Source organism: Crassostrea angulata, chromosome 3 (genome assembly GCF_025612915.1).
Source record: "Crassostrea angulata isolate pt1a10 chromosome 3, ASM2561291v2, whole genome shotgun sequence".
In the NCBI taxonomy this organism is placed as follows: domain Eukaryota; kingdom Metazoa; phylum Mollusca; class Bivalvia; order Ostreida; family Ostreidae; genus Magallana; species Magallana angulata.
The window spans coordinates 51,972,429-51,989,150 of NC_069113.1; the positions used below are offsets into that span (position 1 = coordinate 51,972,429).

Below are 16,722 nucleotides of genomic sequence, written 5' to 3' on the forward strand. Positions count from 1 at the left end.
ATCAGTCAGATTCACACTCTCGATTTAAATTCAAAATGGCGCCGATTAAAATGGAAAAGTCTCGTAACATCTCGTGAGGTGCGAGACTTCGCCCAGAATCCTATAGAAAAGCATACAGTTGCCAATCCCGTTAGTATATACGTCCCTGCCTGAAGCTAGAGATTTCCATAACACAAAAGAAAGATCAAATTGCAGTAGGGTATTCATCCTGAATCTGAGGAAATTAAAAAAGATTTTGTTTATGGTCAGTTTGTGTGCACCCAAACAAGGTTTATGTTAAAAATTATTGATTTTAGTCTTGCAACAGATTTAAATAAACCTATCATGTTGTTTCTCTTTAATTTTTTATCCGAGTGTCCTTTAGCAGTGTACTTTTATATCCGAGTGTCCTTTAGCAGTAAACTTTTTTAAAAGCTGGGCTCTGTGTATTTTTGGGGAAGCTAAATATTTGTATTGACCTCAAAAATAGCAATAATTGTATGATATTGTAACAGCTATAAATTACATGACTGTTTTTTGCCCCTATAAAACTACATGATCTAGGAAAATGTTTTTTCTTAAAACTGAAAGGAATCTTAAAACACCAAATAAAACGATAAATAATAATTTTATTACATATGCATAAAATGTCATTAACACCATAACATGGTAGTATGAGTAACAAAATAATTCATCATTTAACTGATGAAAATATCTTTCTGAAACAGAAGTCACCTGACCCTAGCATTGGCAGCATAAATCTATCACTCAAGCACATACACAAACAGGCACACACACAAAGCCTTCTCATTACGACAATTAAACAATTGGGGACTCTGCGAGATCAACAATATTTAACTAAGGGTAGAAATAATTTCAGTTTACAGTCTCTTTCAACCTTTAAATGATATAAAATGTGATTGTTATCTAAGGGGACATTCAATCTACATGTATCAGTAAAACTACCCAACAAGGTAAATTATATTCTAATCAAATAAATAAATTGCTGATTCCTGGATTGTGGTTACTGTTCTATCTCCAGAGACCAGCGTAATTTCCCCACAATCCTGCGGGTAGGGGACCTCCTGCTGCAAACAAACGAGTCCCCGTACTGTCGTAACGATGGGTATAAATAGCACTGGGGTAATCTGACTCCCAGAAAAAGTCCCTGTATGTCTCATCATGTCGCTGAAAGAAAGAGAACAAGCATAAACTGATTGTTGATAACTTGTACATATATAAATTTATCTTCCTCTTACACAAGAAGGGTTTTAATTCATACAATACTGCCATCCCCATTGGGATCAGTATTTTCTTTGCAACAAAGAATGCAAACTGAAAGCAACAAAGTGGACATTTCTTACCAGCCAACCGCTTCCTACGTTGAGGGAACATGCATGACCACATTCACTCTCTAGGTAGCGCCCTGCCCTGATGTCGAAGAACAGAATCACCCCCACACCTGTCCCTATGGTCAGAATGTCATCAGTGAAGGTCAGAGACCTCACACCTGTAAATGAAACAGACAACAATTACCTACTGGTACATGTATATACATGTATGAAGTAAATGTACATTGCACTTGTTTTTATGGCTTACACTCTCTGCTAAGACAAGGAATATTTGAATTTGAATTTGTACTAAAATTAAAATGGCACTTAATCTTCGATATCAAAAACACATTGAAATGCAGTGTGAAGTTTCAATGTTAATTTCCATGTTCATAGATGTATAGGTATCAATTAATATACATAATCATTACACCATAATGCTTATTACACATGTATATATAAATATGTACATTAAAATCCTTGCAAACCACAAGACAAGACAGTGACAAACGGCCTCCAGCAAATCATTACATTTGGCTACCAAAAACAGTATACATGTGTGTATGGCAGGCTAATACTGTACATGTAAATCAAACAATGTTTGATGCTTGGTATATTCTTGTACACAATTATTACTTTAATATCAGCAAATAAGATAGAATATTTTTATTCAAACACTCTAATGTTGTATGTACATTACAAATTTGTACCATATATGTATTGATCTAACTTGTTGAATTTTTCATTGTTTTCATCATAGTACAGTCCAGTTCAATATTTGCATGTAGGTAGCCCAATGGAATAGAATGACAGAAATAGGAGAGTGGTTCAAGCACTTACCACTGCCTCTGTGCTTAGATACTATTGATGTTTGTGTGTTTGGGCAGCGAGGATCGAGTAGATCTATATGGGACTGTGACCCCACAGCATAACTGCAGTACCTCTTAGACACTGTCATACAAACATTCTCACGTGAGTGAATAAGACCTCGATGACTTCTCTGTTAAAAAACAGAAAAATGAATCATTAATGTTTCTATTGTATGCAATAATCAATAGCTGAACCAACAAAATATTTTCATAGTTTTAAAACTTTGTACTTACAGCATTAAATGTTTCAACATCCCACAAATGAAAGTAAGCGTTTAATGACAAAACAGCAAGCTCCTATAAAAGAAAAATCATAGAAGTCTTTACATTGAGATGAAGTAATGAGATGAAGTCTTTACACTGAGATGAAGTCTTTACATTGAGATGAAGTCTTTACAATGAGATGAAGGCTTTACAATGAGATGAAGTCTTTACATTGAGATGAAGTATTAAAATTGTCGATTGAGATGAAGTGTTTACAATGAGATGAAGTCTTTACATTGAGATGAAGTCTTTACAATGAGATGAAGTCTTTACATTGAGATGAAGTCTTTACATTGAGATACATTCTCATTAAAATCACACAACATATACAGTAAAACTCACTGGACCCAGATTTAAGGAAATTTGGCTATAAGGAATATTAAGATATATTCCCCTTGCCCTATCTTTACACTTTCTTACATGTACATGTATATAGATATCAATTCCCCTCCCTAGCACTTCCTAAAAAGCAATTTCAACCTCTGTTTCTATATATAAATTCCCCTCCCTAACACTTCCTGATAAGCAATTTCAACCTCTGCCACTATATATACATTCCCCTCCCCTGCACTTCCTTATAAGTAAGCTCTCCTGTAACATCCATGAATCATAGAGCCTTACCTTTCTGTCATCGTTATAGGCCAAGGCTCTGACTTTCTGAGCCTTCTCACAGAACCTGGACACAACAGGGGTGGTGATGGCATAGTCTGGCACTGGGATCCCAGTGCTGCTGGATGGAAGGGTGGAAATCTCTGCGGGGTCACTCTCTGCCATCTCCACCCTCCACAACGCCAGCTTGCTGTCCCTGGACCCTGTTGGCAATTAAGTTAGACAATTAACTACGTGGAGAAAACAGTGTACACAAGAGAAGGAGGTTAAGGGATTTTACATTTCTAACAAGCAAATGAAATTAGAATACTTATAAAATTACAAACACCCTCATGTCAGCAATTGAAAATATTCTGTATCCATACCACAAAATGTTAATAAGATGAAACAACATAGTTTACTTCCTATAAATGAAATGTTGGTACAGTATTAATGAGCCAACATATATTTTTTTTTATAAAGGTCTGTATGATTTCCTAATTCATTTTAAGGAAATATTTGATGCTAAAGATACTTTAGACATTTCACTTTGTAACCAAAGATCGCTATTTTTCATCTAAAATTGCACGGTTTTTTTCATTGTGAAAAATTGCAGGCCTGTCAACCTGGATTTTCCCACTCAGCTACAGTTCTACAGCTACACATAAACATGTAGGTAACCTTTTTAAGTAGACTGTTACATACCTGTGACTAAGTATTCGTCATCTATCCAAGTGATGTCAAATATCCAATCATTGTGACCATTCTAATAAAACAAAAAGTTTACACATGTTCTCATTAAATGACTACAAGATACCAATGGGCCACATCAATGTGTGACACCTGAGCAACAAGGTCTAAGTTCGACCATATATTATCCTTTTATCTTTATTTTTATCTAATGCAAAAACACATCTTGTTGCATCTCATGCAAAAAATAACATTATCTCTACAAAAGTGCAAAATAAATAGACATCATCAGTAAATTATTTGCATTTGTGACATGTACGTTGCCTTTGAGATTCATCACTAACCTCCCCCACCATGGCAGGGTCAAAGGTTGGCAGCTGGTACACAGCCAGGTCATTGGTGTTCTCTGCCCCTGTAGCAAACAGGGTCTGGGAGGGGTTTAAGGCAATACTGTGAATCCCACAGGGGCATTCTGCAGGAATACTGTTTTTACTGCTCTTTAGAGAAGGTATGTGAAACTGTTTTCCTGTCTTAGTGTCCAGGACAATCAGCTGAAATTGAGTAGGAAATTAAATGGAATTAGGACAAATCTTTTATCAACAAAACAAGTTTCTTCACACAATTCACATATCATTCATCATACCTTGTTACATTTAGTTCCCATGGCAACCTGTCTATCATCCAGCCAGTGAGATGAGAAGATTTTATTTATCTTCCCCAATTCAAATTCTTTTTCAGCCAGTAGGGGTGGTATGTGCTTTGAAACATATGGGGACAGCAATTTTTCTTGGTTAACATTAAGCTGCTTTCCACCATACTGTCGATTTTGTATGTGACGAAACACATCTAGGTAACCATAATCTTGGTTATTCAAATCTCGACTCCGTGATTCTCTTCTTGATGCACTGCAGGGAGATCTAAAAGTGCAGTTTATAGGTTTACCTACAATGAAAAAGAAGAATTTAGAATGCCTCAAGTGCTTTTTGTTTAGTCCAAAATAACATGTCTGATACAATCCTCACCAAAGCTAATATTAAATAAAAATTTAATAGAATACATCAAATAAATATTTAATTATTAAAATTAGAAATAAGTCTGTGTTGCGCAATTAAAAAGATAAAGACTGAATGTCAAAATATTTGAAATGGATACATACTGACAATCAAGAAAAGGAAATAGTAGTAATCACAATAATGTGACTAGATAAGATAGTCACTGCTATTCTACATGTGTAGTGAGATAATAAAAGTAAATCACTCTATCTTTTTGTAATGTGATCATTTAACTTTTTCTTGTATGTGTTGTAAAGGTACATAAATTTTTGCTCACGTCACAAAATGACCCGCATCAAAGCCAAATCAATCTGTGAGACCTTACCCAGTACTCAATTTAATTAATTTGGCAATGTGAAAGGACTATGTGCGGTATGGTCAAATATCTGCCCCCGATTTCAACCAATTTTTAAATAGTATCGTATAAAAATAAAATCTTCACAAATTATTGTATAGAGGATGCCTATAACTATAATCATGATTTTAGTCATCATTGCTCTTTCGCTGTGTATCTATGACGTCACCTAAATGGCCCAATTCCCGCAAATTTGCAAACAAATGAAAATATTCTCATTTTTGCTCTATATTCTGCATTCGGAAGTATAGAGCGCAGGTCTGCTCAAGTGCGATTTTAACATATGTTTTTCTTCAGATAGTTATACACATTATACTAAAATATGGTACTTGAGCAAGCCTGCGCTCGATGTTTCCCTGTCGAAAAACCATCGGAAAACACCCATATTTTGCTACAAAACATCAATTTATCAAAATAATGCAATATTCATGACGTCATTTCTACATTATGACGTCACAGTGGTGATAACCTTTTACACCTTTATTTCCAATATGATTTTAACTTTCTTTCACCTCATTTTAAAGCTCTTTCTAAAACTTTGATTTTGGGGGGCAAAAATTGCATAAAACCGCACTTAGTCCTTTGATAAGAAATCATCTAATTAGCACTAAGTCACATACAATTAAAGTTATCTAAAATAGCATTAATTGGGTAGCTAATGAATTCATTCTTATCTTACATCTCTGGCTTTATAATGATATATACATAGTAAACACCAACCAAGATAGTTTTGGTTCAGAAGATATCTCATAACAGGGTACCAAGATGTAATGTGATACACTTACATAATTTGATAAATCAAAGTTTTTTTTTAAGAATTTGCATACTGATTCTTCTTTGTAGTAAATTGTACATATCTAGTCAGACCCCAACAACAACAAAATTTTCAAATCACTCAATTCAGTCCTCAATTCAAATTCTTTAAATAAAAGTGCATATATTTGGGGTAAAAACTCAGGCTTGAGGCTGAGTATTGATTTGAAGAAAGTTGGTGATGGCAAACTGGGCTATCTGTCGCTGGCATTTGAACCGGTCTGTCACATATCTCCCCATAAATGATCTTCACTCTTGAAGATCAACCCCAGGCTCTTTCCCTCTGCAGGAGTTAATCTGTAAGTTCCAGGGGTTGGCATGAAACCAAATGTGATGGGATGTGGGAGAAATAATGACAAACCAACTGGGATTTGAACCCAGGCCCCCTGAATCTCAATTCAGGTATTCTACAAACTGCTATCTGGTGCTGGAATTTGAACCAGTTTGACCGTCTCAATATTACATCCCAAACGGGCTATCATAACTACCTCTTAAACACAGAAAATATAAGGTTGTGGACAAATATACCTTAAACAAGATATTATAGCTTAATTAAGCTATTTTATAATTTCAAATAGTGAAGTATTCACACTAAGATTTAAAAAAAAAAATGCTGACTGCTGTTTGGTCATATGCATACTTTAATTTGCAAAAGAAATGCACATTTAGTCAACATATATCACCCATAACGAATTTATATTATAAAGTTAAATTGGATAAAAGTCTACATTTTACAAGAAAGAAGAAAAAAATTAAGTTAAATTAATGGGAAAAAAAATGCCTTTAAGTCCCAAAAATTGAAACCTGGATCACGACGTAGCAGTGCGAGAATATAAATCGCTGAATTATGAAGCAGAACTATCTTAAAGAACAATGTATCAATATAATTTAACATATATATGATCTTACTATTCATATTTAGAACTCGTTAGTTCTTGCTTTGTCAAGTACATGGAGTATTCTCGATCTGGAAAAAAAAATAAACATCAGCCGTTGGATTTGCTAGTCAAAATATTTGGGCGTAGGTTTCGTATCTAAAACAGGCTTCGTCGTATTTTTCAAAATAAATCACATAACGTTTTTTTTTTAATTTTGACTAAATTGAGAATATTTCACACATACTCAGAAAATATAAAGAATAAGATTTTAGTGTTTATTGAAGATACGAAACTATTGATATAATGTAGGACATTGTTTCGACCTGCGATGTTTCGGCCCGATAGATGTTTTGACCTGCACAGTTCCGACCCGAAATAATTGGCATTTGCAATATTATAGACTCGTTAAAATAGTTTTGTTGTTGATAATAATAATAATTGTATGAGACTTGATATAGAGTACACCATATGGTATTAACATGATTATAAATTAACTGAACATATACATAGTACATAATAATTAAAGCATTTATTAGCCCAAGTTCTCTAGAGTTCTCTGTTTAGTAGGACCGTGATTTAAGTTGTATATCATTCAGCATGTGAAATATTGGTCTTTGTAGTAATGGGTCCTTTAAAGCATTTAAACATGTGGACATGGTAACGATTTTGGTCAATTCCATTTTATATTTTTATCGTTTACAATTGCTTTAGAAATGCATTTCTAACCATCAACCAAATTTTGAGCATCAGTCTTACAGTTGAGTTATAAACATGCTACACAAATCTTTCAGTTGTCACGTAAACAAGGCTCGTGCCCTGTTTTTGTTCACTTAGGTTCAATATACCGGTGAAAGTTTTTTCAGTTTTGAAAGCTGGTTTCTCTCACTTCATATTCGTCTTGAGCATTAATAAATAGTTTTTATAGTCTGTCCCAAGATATTTATGCTGCACATTTGGACAATTTTTAACAAAACTACACATACATGTGAAAGAAGTGCAATTGAATTCGATGAAAGGGAAAATTTCCAAGATAACTTCATTCACACATTAATTTATCATTTTTCCCTCGTAAATATCACAGGAACGAAAACAGATTTCCTACAGAGATTCATAATGACATCTAATTTCTCCATTCGGAAGTCACTCGGAATACCTCGCACAATTTCTCAACTTTTCATTCGGGCTTACTTATGGCTGATGCAATGCAAAATCCCCGTAGACTTTCTATTTTTAGCCGTGTATTGAAACCTGCCAAGCTAGAGGGGGCGTTTCAAAAGGGAAATCTTGGGATTTTTTCATACTATTGAATGAACATTGTCTGAATCAAGAGGTATTTATAAATATGGAATACTTTAAGAAAATATGCGGGAAAAATATCTTGGGACAGACTAGTGTTTATCACATTCATTTTAGGTCGAAAACTGTGAGCTCTATACGTATCTTGTTTATAACACGTACGATGACTGACACTCAACTTTTTGTTGACTATTAGAAATGCCTTACCGAAGAATTGTAGACATTAAAAGCGGGAAAAAATTATTATTCACCAAAATCGTGACCATGCTCCTTACAACTTTTATTCATATTCTTGTTTGCTTTACACTCATGACAGTGTTTGAAAGTCATAGATGAAAAAGAAATGGCTATATATAAGTTTTGGAATTTCCAGGCGTAAACCTATGTTTCGCATCCTATTCCTTTATAGTACTGTCACATTTTAAATTTAATGAAAAACTCAATTTCCAACATGACATTTTCTTTCTCTGATTCTCATTCTTTGTTTATTGAAAACATTTATTTCAAATCCCTCAAGGACCCGGGACAAAGCTTAAGAGTATAGGTGTTGTATGCTTTGCCCAAGATTAGTGCCATTCCTTCCATCAAAGAGTCACTGGCGTGAGAGTGTTATAATTCCGTAATTGTGTGAATTGAATGTTTGAGTGAAAGATGCGCGTTGTGTGAAAGAGTGAGTTCGAGTTCCGCCGTGGAGATTCCCGGACGTGATTTAGATGAACTGAACTTTCCGTCATCAAAGAAATATCTCAGTCTTTTAACTCTGGACAGTTCCGAGTAGTAACAAAACTATTGTGTATAGTACGAGTGCATATTGCGAGAAAGCGAGGATATGTCCATTACTTCTGTTCCTAATTAAGCCTGTAAGAAATACAGCACTTCAACTATATCTTTGTGTTCCTTTTAAAATTAATTACGCTTAAGTCAGATTGTGACAGTACGCCTCCATTCCCTTCTACATTTTAGGCGGAACATTTCGTACAGGCATGATCTTCAATTTGATCAACTATACAATTTTTACATATTCTTTTTGTTCTATGTATGTTAATTATTATATCTGCCCACTAAGAACTATGAGAAGTATGGGTGATGAAATACGCAGTCTACAAATTGGTTTCTGTACTCAAGATTTAATAAAAATAAATATACTCTTCCAGAAAATGTTTTTCTAAAATAAATAAGTAGCAAGTTTGCCATCTTTAAGTGTTTCAGTCATTTGAGTACTACCAATCCATGAATTTATATTAATATGAGATTGTTTTAAAGAAGTAACAAAGTCCTTAGAATATGTTATAAGCTTTTAAATATCAAGAATGTTTAGCTATTAACTTTATATGCATGTACATGTACCATTATAACATTATGTAACCCATATCATAAACACCCTATTAACATTGAAAATATTTCGAAAACTGTCCATGCACTAACTATACAAGATTACTGACAAAACACTTGCCAAAAAACTATTATCTTATAATATTTTTGGCAAAATGTACATCCGATTATTTCAGATATGTACAGTCATATCAAATAAAAAATTGTAAATAATAATATATAAAACTTCTATGTTTTTCTATTCTAGATCTGAGAACGGAATAAGACAAGGCGAAAGTATGTCAGCATTCTTATTCTCCTTAAATTGTACCTTAATGATTTGCTTAATTTTTTAATTGCATCTGATTGTCAGGGTTTACCAACTGTTTCGAACATGATTGAAATCAAGTTGATTTTTTTTTTCAAATTGTTTGCTATTTATCTGCAGAATACACTGCACGGTTAGCAGAAAGTATTGCAAAGACAAATTGTTTTCATACCTACTATAGAAAATGGCAAAACCGGCCTGCAGGAAAATCGCCAGAACCTCTGTATCACCACAGTATAAATTACAGCGACTGAACCGTTTATCTTTATCTGACTTCTCCGTTTTCGTACTACCGGAAAATCGCCAGAACCTCTGTATCACCACATGTAAATTACAGCGACTGGACCGTTTATCTTTATCTGACTTCTCCGTTTTCGTACTATCTTTGGCAAAACATAATCATCGTCAATTTGAAAATTACCCAGAAATTGTTATCAAATCAGTTTGTGTATATTCATCTGCAAACTTACATGTACCTCAAATATCCGAGATTTCAACGAATATAAAGTTTGCTTATTGTGTCAAAGACTTTTTGCTTTTGTATTTGCTCATTATCTCATAATATTTGTGGCAAAATGTAGATCCGATTTTTTTTTATGTACGGTAATATCACATCAAGAATTGTAAATAATTCTATTTTTTTTTCAATTCTGAAAGAGGAGTAAGACAAGGCGAAAGTATGTTAGCTCTCTTATTCTCCTTAAATTGTACCTTAATGGTTTGCTTAATTTTTTAATCGCATCTAATTGTCAGGGTTTACCAACTGTTTTGAACATGTCTGAATATTTGTTTCATATTGTTTGCTATTTAAAGTGCAGAAGACACTGCACTGTTAGCAGAATCTCCTAAAGAATTGCAAAGACAGTATGATTGTTTTCATACGTATTGTAGAAAATGGCAAAACTGGCTTGAAGAAAATCGCCAGAACCTCTGTATCATCACATCATGAATAACAGCGCCAGGACCGTTTATCTTACGACCCTGACTTCTCTTTTTTTCGTACCATCTTCGGCAATACAAAACCATCGTCAATTTGGAAATAACCCAGAAATTTTGATGAAATCAATATGTATAAATTCATCTGCAGACTTAACTGAAACATCCGAAAATTCAACGAAAACCAAGTTTGCTAATTGTGCCAAAGACTCTTTGCTAATGTATTTGCTAATACATCTTGTGTTTGCCTGGCGACGGCTAGCATACGATATCTATGGTGGAACGAGATTGTAAATCTCTTCGACATTTGTTTGTCAGTAGAATAATACGCTCTTACCGACGACGACCTGTTCTTAATTTTTCTCGGTCAACAAACACTCACCCAACTTTGTCTCTCCGAAAATGTCGCCTTTCCTATGCTCAACTTCAGACTAGTCAACAATACAACAGAGCGGCATTTCTTATTTATAAATATAAAGCATTTTGACTGTTAAATAACAATTTGTATTTTTAAATTTAATATTTATTTATTTATTCATTTTTTTGTTTCCTTCATCACATCCTTTTATGTACACATCTACCTGTATCCTCTTCATTGTTAACATTGACTTGTATATTGTGCCATTTCTGTGAACTTTTGACCATTATATTACTTCATGATCCTCTTACGAGGGATACAAAGAGCAAATGAATGAAAGCGATGTTAATTAGAAAGTACTGGTGTTGAGATCAAAATAAATAAATGTCGTAGGACAAATGTCGTAGGACAAAAAAAGGACCCGGAGATAAACGACGCGTCGTCTAAAATTTTAATTGAAATGCTGTGGTTAGACAAGGGGAAAACCATTCTCACTTTTATTTACGCTATATTAATGACCTCGCCATAGAAACGAATTTAACAGAAAAAGTACTCATAGTTTAGATATAAAGTTTATATAAGATAGTAATAATAAACTTTGGCCTTTGAATGAAGCTGTTTCATTTTTTAAGTAGATGTATGGTGGTATAGATGATACGTAATGTACGTGTATCACTTCTTTTGAAAACCCAGGGTATTTACATAGAGAATAATACATACCCTTTTCCATATCACAGCCAGTATCAGCCCGAGACTCCAATATCAGCCCGAGGGCCGAAGGCCCAAGGGATGATATTGGTTGAGGGCTGATACAGACTGTGATATGGAAAAAGGGTATCTTTTATTATATTTATTACATACTTAGTAATAAATCTAAAAAAATACATCAACTTGAATTGATTTTAAGTATTACTAGTATTTGAAAGTAGTCTGTACAAATATTAAATAAAAATATGAGATCTTATTGTTTTAACAAACATGTAGCTACAGAACCGGATCCGGAATTTCCTCACTTTTTAAAATTAACTTCTCTAAAACATTTACCAACATTTTAAGTTTTCAACAGCACTTAAAAATGTCGACTGCATTCCATTACATGTATTTTTCTTTACCTATTGTCAGAAATATGTGCTTACTTACTCTGAATAGTACACATTCTTTTACTAATTAAATAACCTTTTCTTTGAACACTTGTGAAAAGAAATTAATGTCACCTCATATTCTTCTATTACAGTGACTTTATACTGCGTCTTAGGCAGTGTTCTTTTTATTTAAGGTCAGACGACACGTTCCTCGAGAATCTTTTTTGTATCTCCTCGTAATAAAGAGTTCCAATAAAAAATCTTAATTTTATAATTACTTAAAAAATGATCAAAATTTACTTGGATTTGGTTATATGTCTAGATGGTCGAGTGGTTAGAACCCTGGCCGCTCACTGTCAGAAGCGTATAGTCGTGAGTTCAAAACCCCGCCCCGGCGGAGATATAGTTATAATAAAGTGAATTTTGCTGTGCTGTAGATGAATTTATTTTTATATCAGCAATTCAAGTGTATTTTCAAGAAGATTATATAGGAAATTGCATACTCTAGTATTTTTCAGAAATGCCAGGTAAGGTACCCTAATTTTTTGCAAGAAAGCTTGTCAAAGTAGTAGTAAACCATTAACAAATTCCTGGAAAAAGTTATCTAAAATTGAGGAACGTGTCGTCGAACCTTAATCAAATGTTTAAGAATTGTCTTAATGGTGATCTGGCAAGAAGTAAACAGAAATTTATAACTTATATTCATCGTCTCCTGTCCTATTTCAGTTTCAACACATTACGTCATATTACAAAGTTTAAAATATCCGAAAATCGGTGAAAATGGTGGAATTAATCCAACGATTTCCAATGAAAAACAACTCAAAGAAAAAGAATAGACCACTGAACTACACCATCAAAACCAGAACAACGACAGCTTAGAAAAACAAACCTATCTACAACAAGTGCATGACACTGAACAATCTTGAGGCACTACACTGCAATCAGACCAACCTCATCCTGTTACATCACAACAACTTTCAATGACCAACAGATCCGAAACTGAGGAATACAATTTCACAACACCAAAGTAAAAAAGGATCTTTCTCCAAAATTCACCAAACCTTGGGATGGAACACTTTATGTAAGCAGCCAAGGACTAAACCACACATATAAAATCACTGCTCTAACAACAAGGCCATTCGATCATTTATCCATGCAAACAGACTCAAACCATACACTAATCCTGCTCATCGCAAACACCTAGACCCCCACAAGCTACAGAACCTATAGATGACTCACATAAGCCTGGAACTGAAGATACTGACCACACAAATCAACCAAACGACCCAATCAGACTCAATGATGCTATACCACCTCCAAATACTTTGGTTAATCAACCTTAAACACCCATCACCCAGTATCCAAATGGTACACCCGATCAAATTCCTTCTGACGTTCTACCAGAAGACGATGCACATTTAATTAATCTACAACCATATGCTCTTTCTCCTACCACACAAAGGAGACGGTATAAAAAATCCAAATCCACATCCCCCTGATGACAATGCTTCATCTGATGCCCTTTTTGGATATATGGAAAAACTTGTCAAGTACAAATACATACGAGGTAAAAATCACTTCCTAGTAAAATGGATGGGATGCCCTGATAATACCTGGGAACCCGAAAATCTCAACACGGCTCTTGTGCAAAAGTATCACATTGACAGGACATAAACAGGACGCAAAAAGAAACGCAAGCAATGCACCTGCTTTAACTAGTTCGCATTGTTTAGTTCTACCCTTTCACCCTAGCCACTGTACTATCTCTTTGACTAACATTACTCTTATGCTTGTGTAAGATTATATGTTAAAAATTGAACTTTTCATTTTTGTGTTATTTTTTTCCAGAAATTGGACAATATTTGAAACAGTTAACTTAGTGCTTCTCAGTTCTGATCAAACTGATATTGACATTCAATCTTACTACAATGCACAATCCTCTTATACCCTTTTCTCTCCTCTCTTAGGTGAAAGCGGAACGAAACACCTACTTTTTCTAGCTGTTCTCTTGTGTCTCAGTGTCCCTGGTTTGACCACAAACCCTGAAACCACCACCCAGCGAATCAACCATGGTACCATGTATGACAAATCATCCAACATTTTCTTGGGTCTGTTTTCTTGAATGTTTTCTCTTCTTAGTGGTTTGCCTGTGTAGTAGTATGATTCCGGTGACAAGTATGACGTAACATTTGACCTGTGTTTTATGCATTTGTTATTTAAATATTGTCATAAAAATAATTAATCTTAAGTTTTGGTACCCTTAGCCGTCGGGAGTCATTTTAGTTTAAAATAGTTTGTAACGACAGGCAGTGATCTTCCTGTAGTTCTTCTTTATTTTCCCCACACATGCCTTGGTTGTTTACGTTGCGGCAATTTCTTTCTTGGAATTACCCATAGTTCCATATTCTTTTTTTTTTTATAACGAAGTACCTTTTGGCGGATAGATTTTAAAATTCACTTGTTTATATCGATTATAAAATACTTGTAAGTTATTATTTTTGTGTTTAATATTTAACCTTAAATTGTTTTACTTATTTACTGTACTGCAATATTTTCACGTCAATTCATACGAGACCGAGATTCTTTACGGGATGGGGATTAACTATGATTAGATAATTTTTTTAACGGGATGAGACTAACGTATCTTATTGGTTAAAATTTATTGTCTGCTTTTGGCACTCTATAAATACCCGGACACTGAGAAACGGGTGCTCTCTCCTTTTCGTTGTGTGCTAAGGAAGCACACGAAGATTTTGCAGCAAATTTTAAGGTGTGTACTGTTTTAGTATCAAAGTGACTGATGTACATTTATAGTAATAGAGTTTAATTAATTATTATTACTAGTTGTAGTGCTAGTTTAATTCATATTTAATAGTTCGGCACTAGTTATTTCGATTTATAGAGAGTTAGGGAATATGTTCGCTGTATACTAGTAGCTGTAACTAGTAGCGGACATATTTATTCGATATTATTATTTTATCGAGAGTCTAAGTTTTATTTTAGTCAAGGGATTTTACGTATAGGATATATATATACTGGATATAAGTACCAGTTAATTTTGTGTCGGTAATTGTACCGATTTTGCTATCGTCCCAAGGGTTGAAACTTGTCTGATTTTCTTTTTGAACGGCGATGTAATTTGTGTCATATTATTTATGGTTGAATAAATCATGAACTTTACATCGTTTTGTTCTCAACACAAGGCAAGCGTTCCGAGCGTTACAAGCACATCTACTCATCCTTCACAACTCCTTTACCTGATGTCTCTCCTCGTGTCCGAGCCATACACTAGGAAGTAGGCATCTGAACCACACATAGCCACCGTAATGTGGACACAGATGCAGTTCTCCAGTAGACAATTTACCCCCAAATCATTTTGTTCCTCTTATGAATGTATTTACATGCACATCAAATAAAAGTTTTATTGTAATTGAAGAATATGAGGATATATGGTTAAACGAGGGGGTTCTAACATTGCAATTGTCGAGTATTTGGGAGTACTTCCGGGTTTGGGTCTACATGACAATTCCAAACGCAAAAGGGACTACATGCGTACCTGGTCGACTGTTATGCAGAAGGCGTCCAATCTCTTGCAAAAGCACAAGCCACAAGACGTATGTAATAAACAAAGCATGACGAACTGTGTGGATAAATCTACATGCAGTAGGTTTATGACAAAAAGCAAAATGACAAGAAACGAGACAAACGCAATGACTCTGGACAGACAATCCGCAGAAAAAAACCATAGGTGTTCATATTGCTAAAATTGACAAACTATAGTGACCTATGGCAGTTCTATTATTAGGGACCAATGCAAAGCCCCTTGTTTAATTTTAATACTAATGAACAGATTACAGACCTTAAAAATATTTGCTGTTGCTGTAATGGTCAATCCTCTCTAGGTTAAGACAAGACGTTCAACTTGTGCGACATGCATGTAACCGCAACATGCTTCAAACAAAACGGGTTTGTCAGAGATGTTACAGGGGAATCGCCAAACTTCAATGCCCCTCTACGTACATGATAACAGCGATTTTGAAACGTATTCAACCCTTTTTAACCACATGCGTACAAAACTTATGGACACCGACACTACCAACCTTGTCATCGGGTCGGACGAAGAACTAACCCTTGTCAATGCAATTGTAAAAGATTTTAAAGAATCGAACCACATCATTTGTAAACAGCATTTGTATTAAAATACCAAACAAAAATTTGTAGAGGATTGCATTGACAAGGAGTCCAGGCAGACAATCTTAGACATGATTTTCGGTGACGAAGGCCTCGTGACAGCTGACGATTCCATCTGTTTTATAGTCAAGTCAGAGAAGATTGAGACTATGTTGAGGGATTCAACAACATTTTCAAATTACGTTGAAAATAAACTAAAACCAAATCTAACAAATAAAGTAAAAAAACCATTAACTACAGGATTATTTGAAAATATTTGGAAAAATAATAATTTGGAATCCCTAGTAAACCAGGTTTTCAAACGGGCCATTGACTGGAAGTCAAAATCTTTGCTTTACTTGGTTGACATACTGACCCCATTAATTGAGGCTCAGTACAAAGGTATGCGACGCGGGCGCTGG

General features: G+C 34.5%; 1 protein-coding gene across 1 annotated transcript; it reads right to left on the minus strand.

Annotated features, from left to right (window-relative positions):
- Positions 1-588: 588 nt before the first annotated feature.
- On the minus strand, positions 589-6,965 carry LOC128178632 (DDB1- and CUL4-associated factor 12-like). Its single transcript, XM_052845878.1, has 9 exons — positions 6,851-6,965; positions 4,365-4,663; positions 4,066-4,272; positions 3,737-3,797; positions 3,065-3,255; positions 2,414-2,476; positions 2,151-2,310; positions 1,344-1,489; positions 589-1,167 (listed from the first exon to the last, which is right to left on the minus strand). Exons 1-9 carry the CDS (start codon positions 6,855-6,857, stop codon positions 1,012-1,014), a joined length of 1,290 nt encoding a protein of 429 aa, XP_052701838.1. The 5' UTR covers positions 6,858-6,965; the 3' UTR covers positions 589-1,011.
- Positions 6,966-16,722: the final 9,757 nt, after the last annotated feature.

What these genes read in the sequence shown, in the direction of transcription:
- LOC128178632 (XM_052845878.1), bottom strand. An exon ending in ATGTTGAAACATTTAATGCT is followed by an intron (nt 2,311 to 2,413) that starts GTAAGTACAAAG and finishes GTTTTTTAACAG; the next exon opens with AGAAGTCATCGAGGTCTTAT. An exon ending in ACGTAGGAAGCGGTTGGCTG is followed by an intron (nt 1,168 to 1,343) that starts GTAAGAAATGTC and finishes TCTTTCTTTCAG; the next exon opens with CGACATGATGAGACATACAG.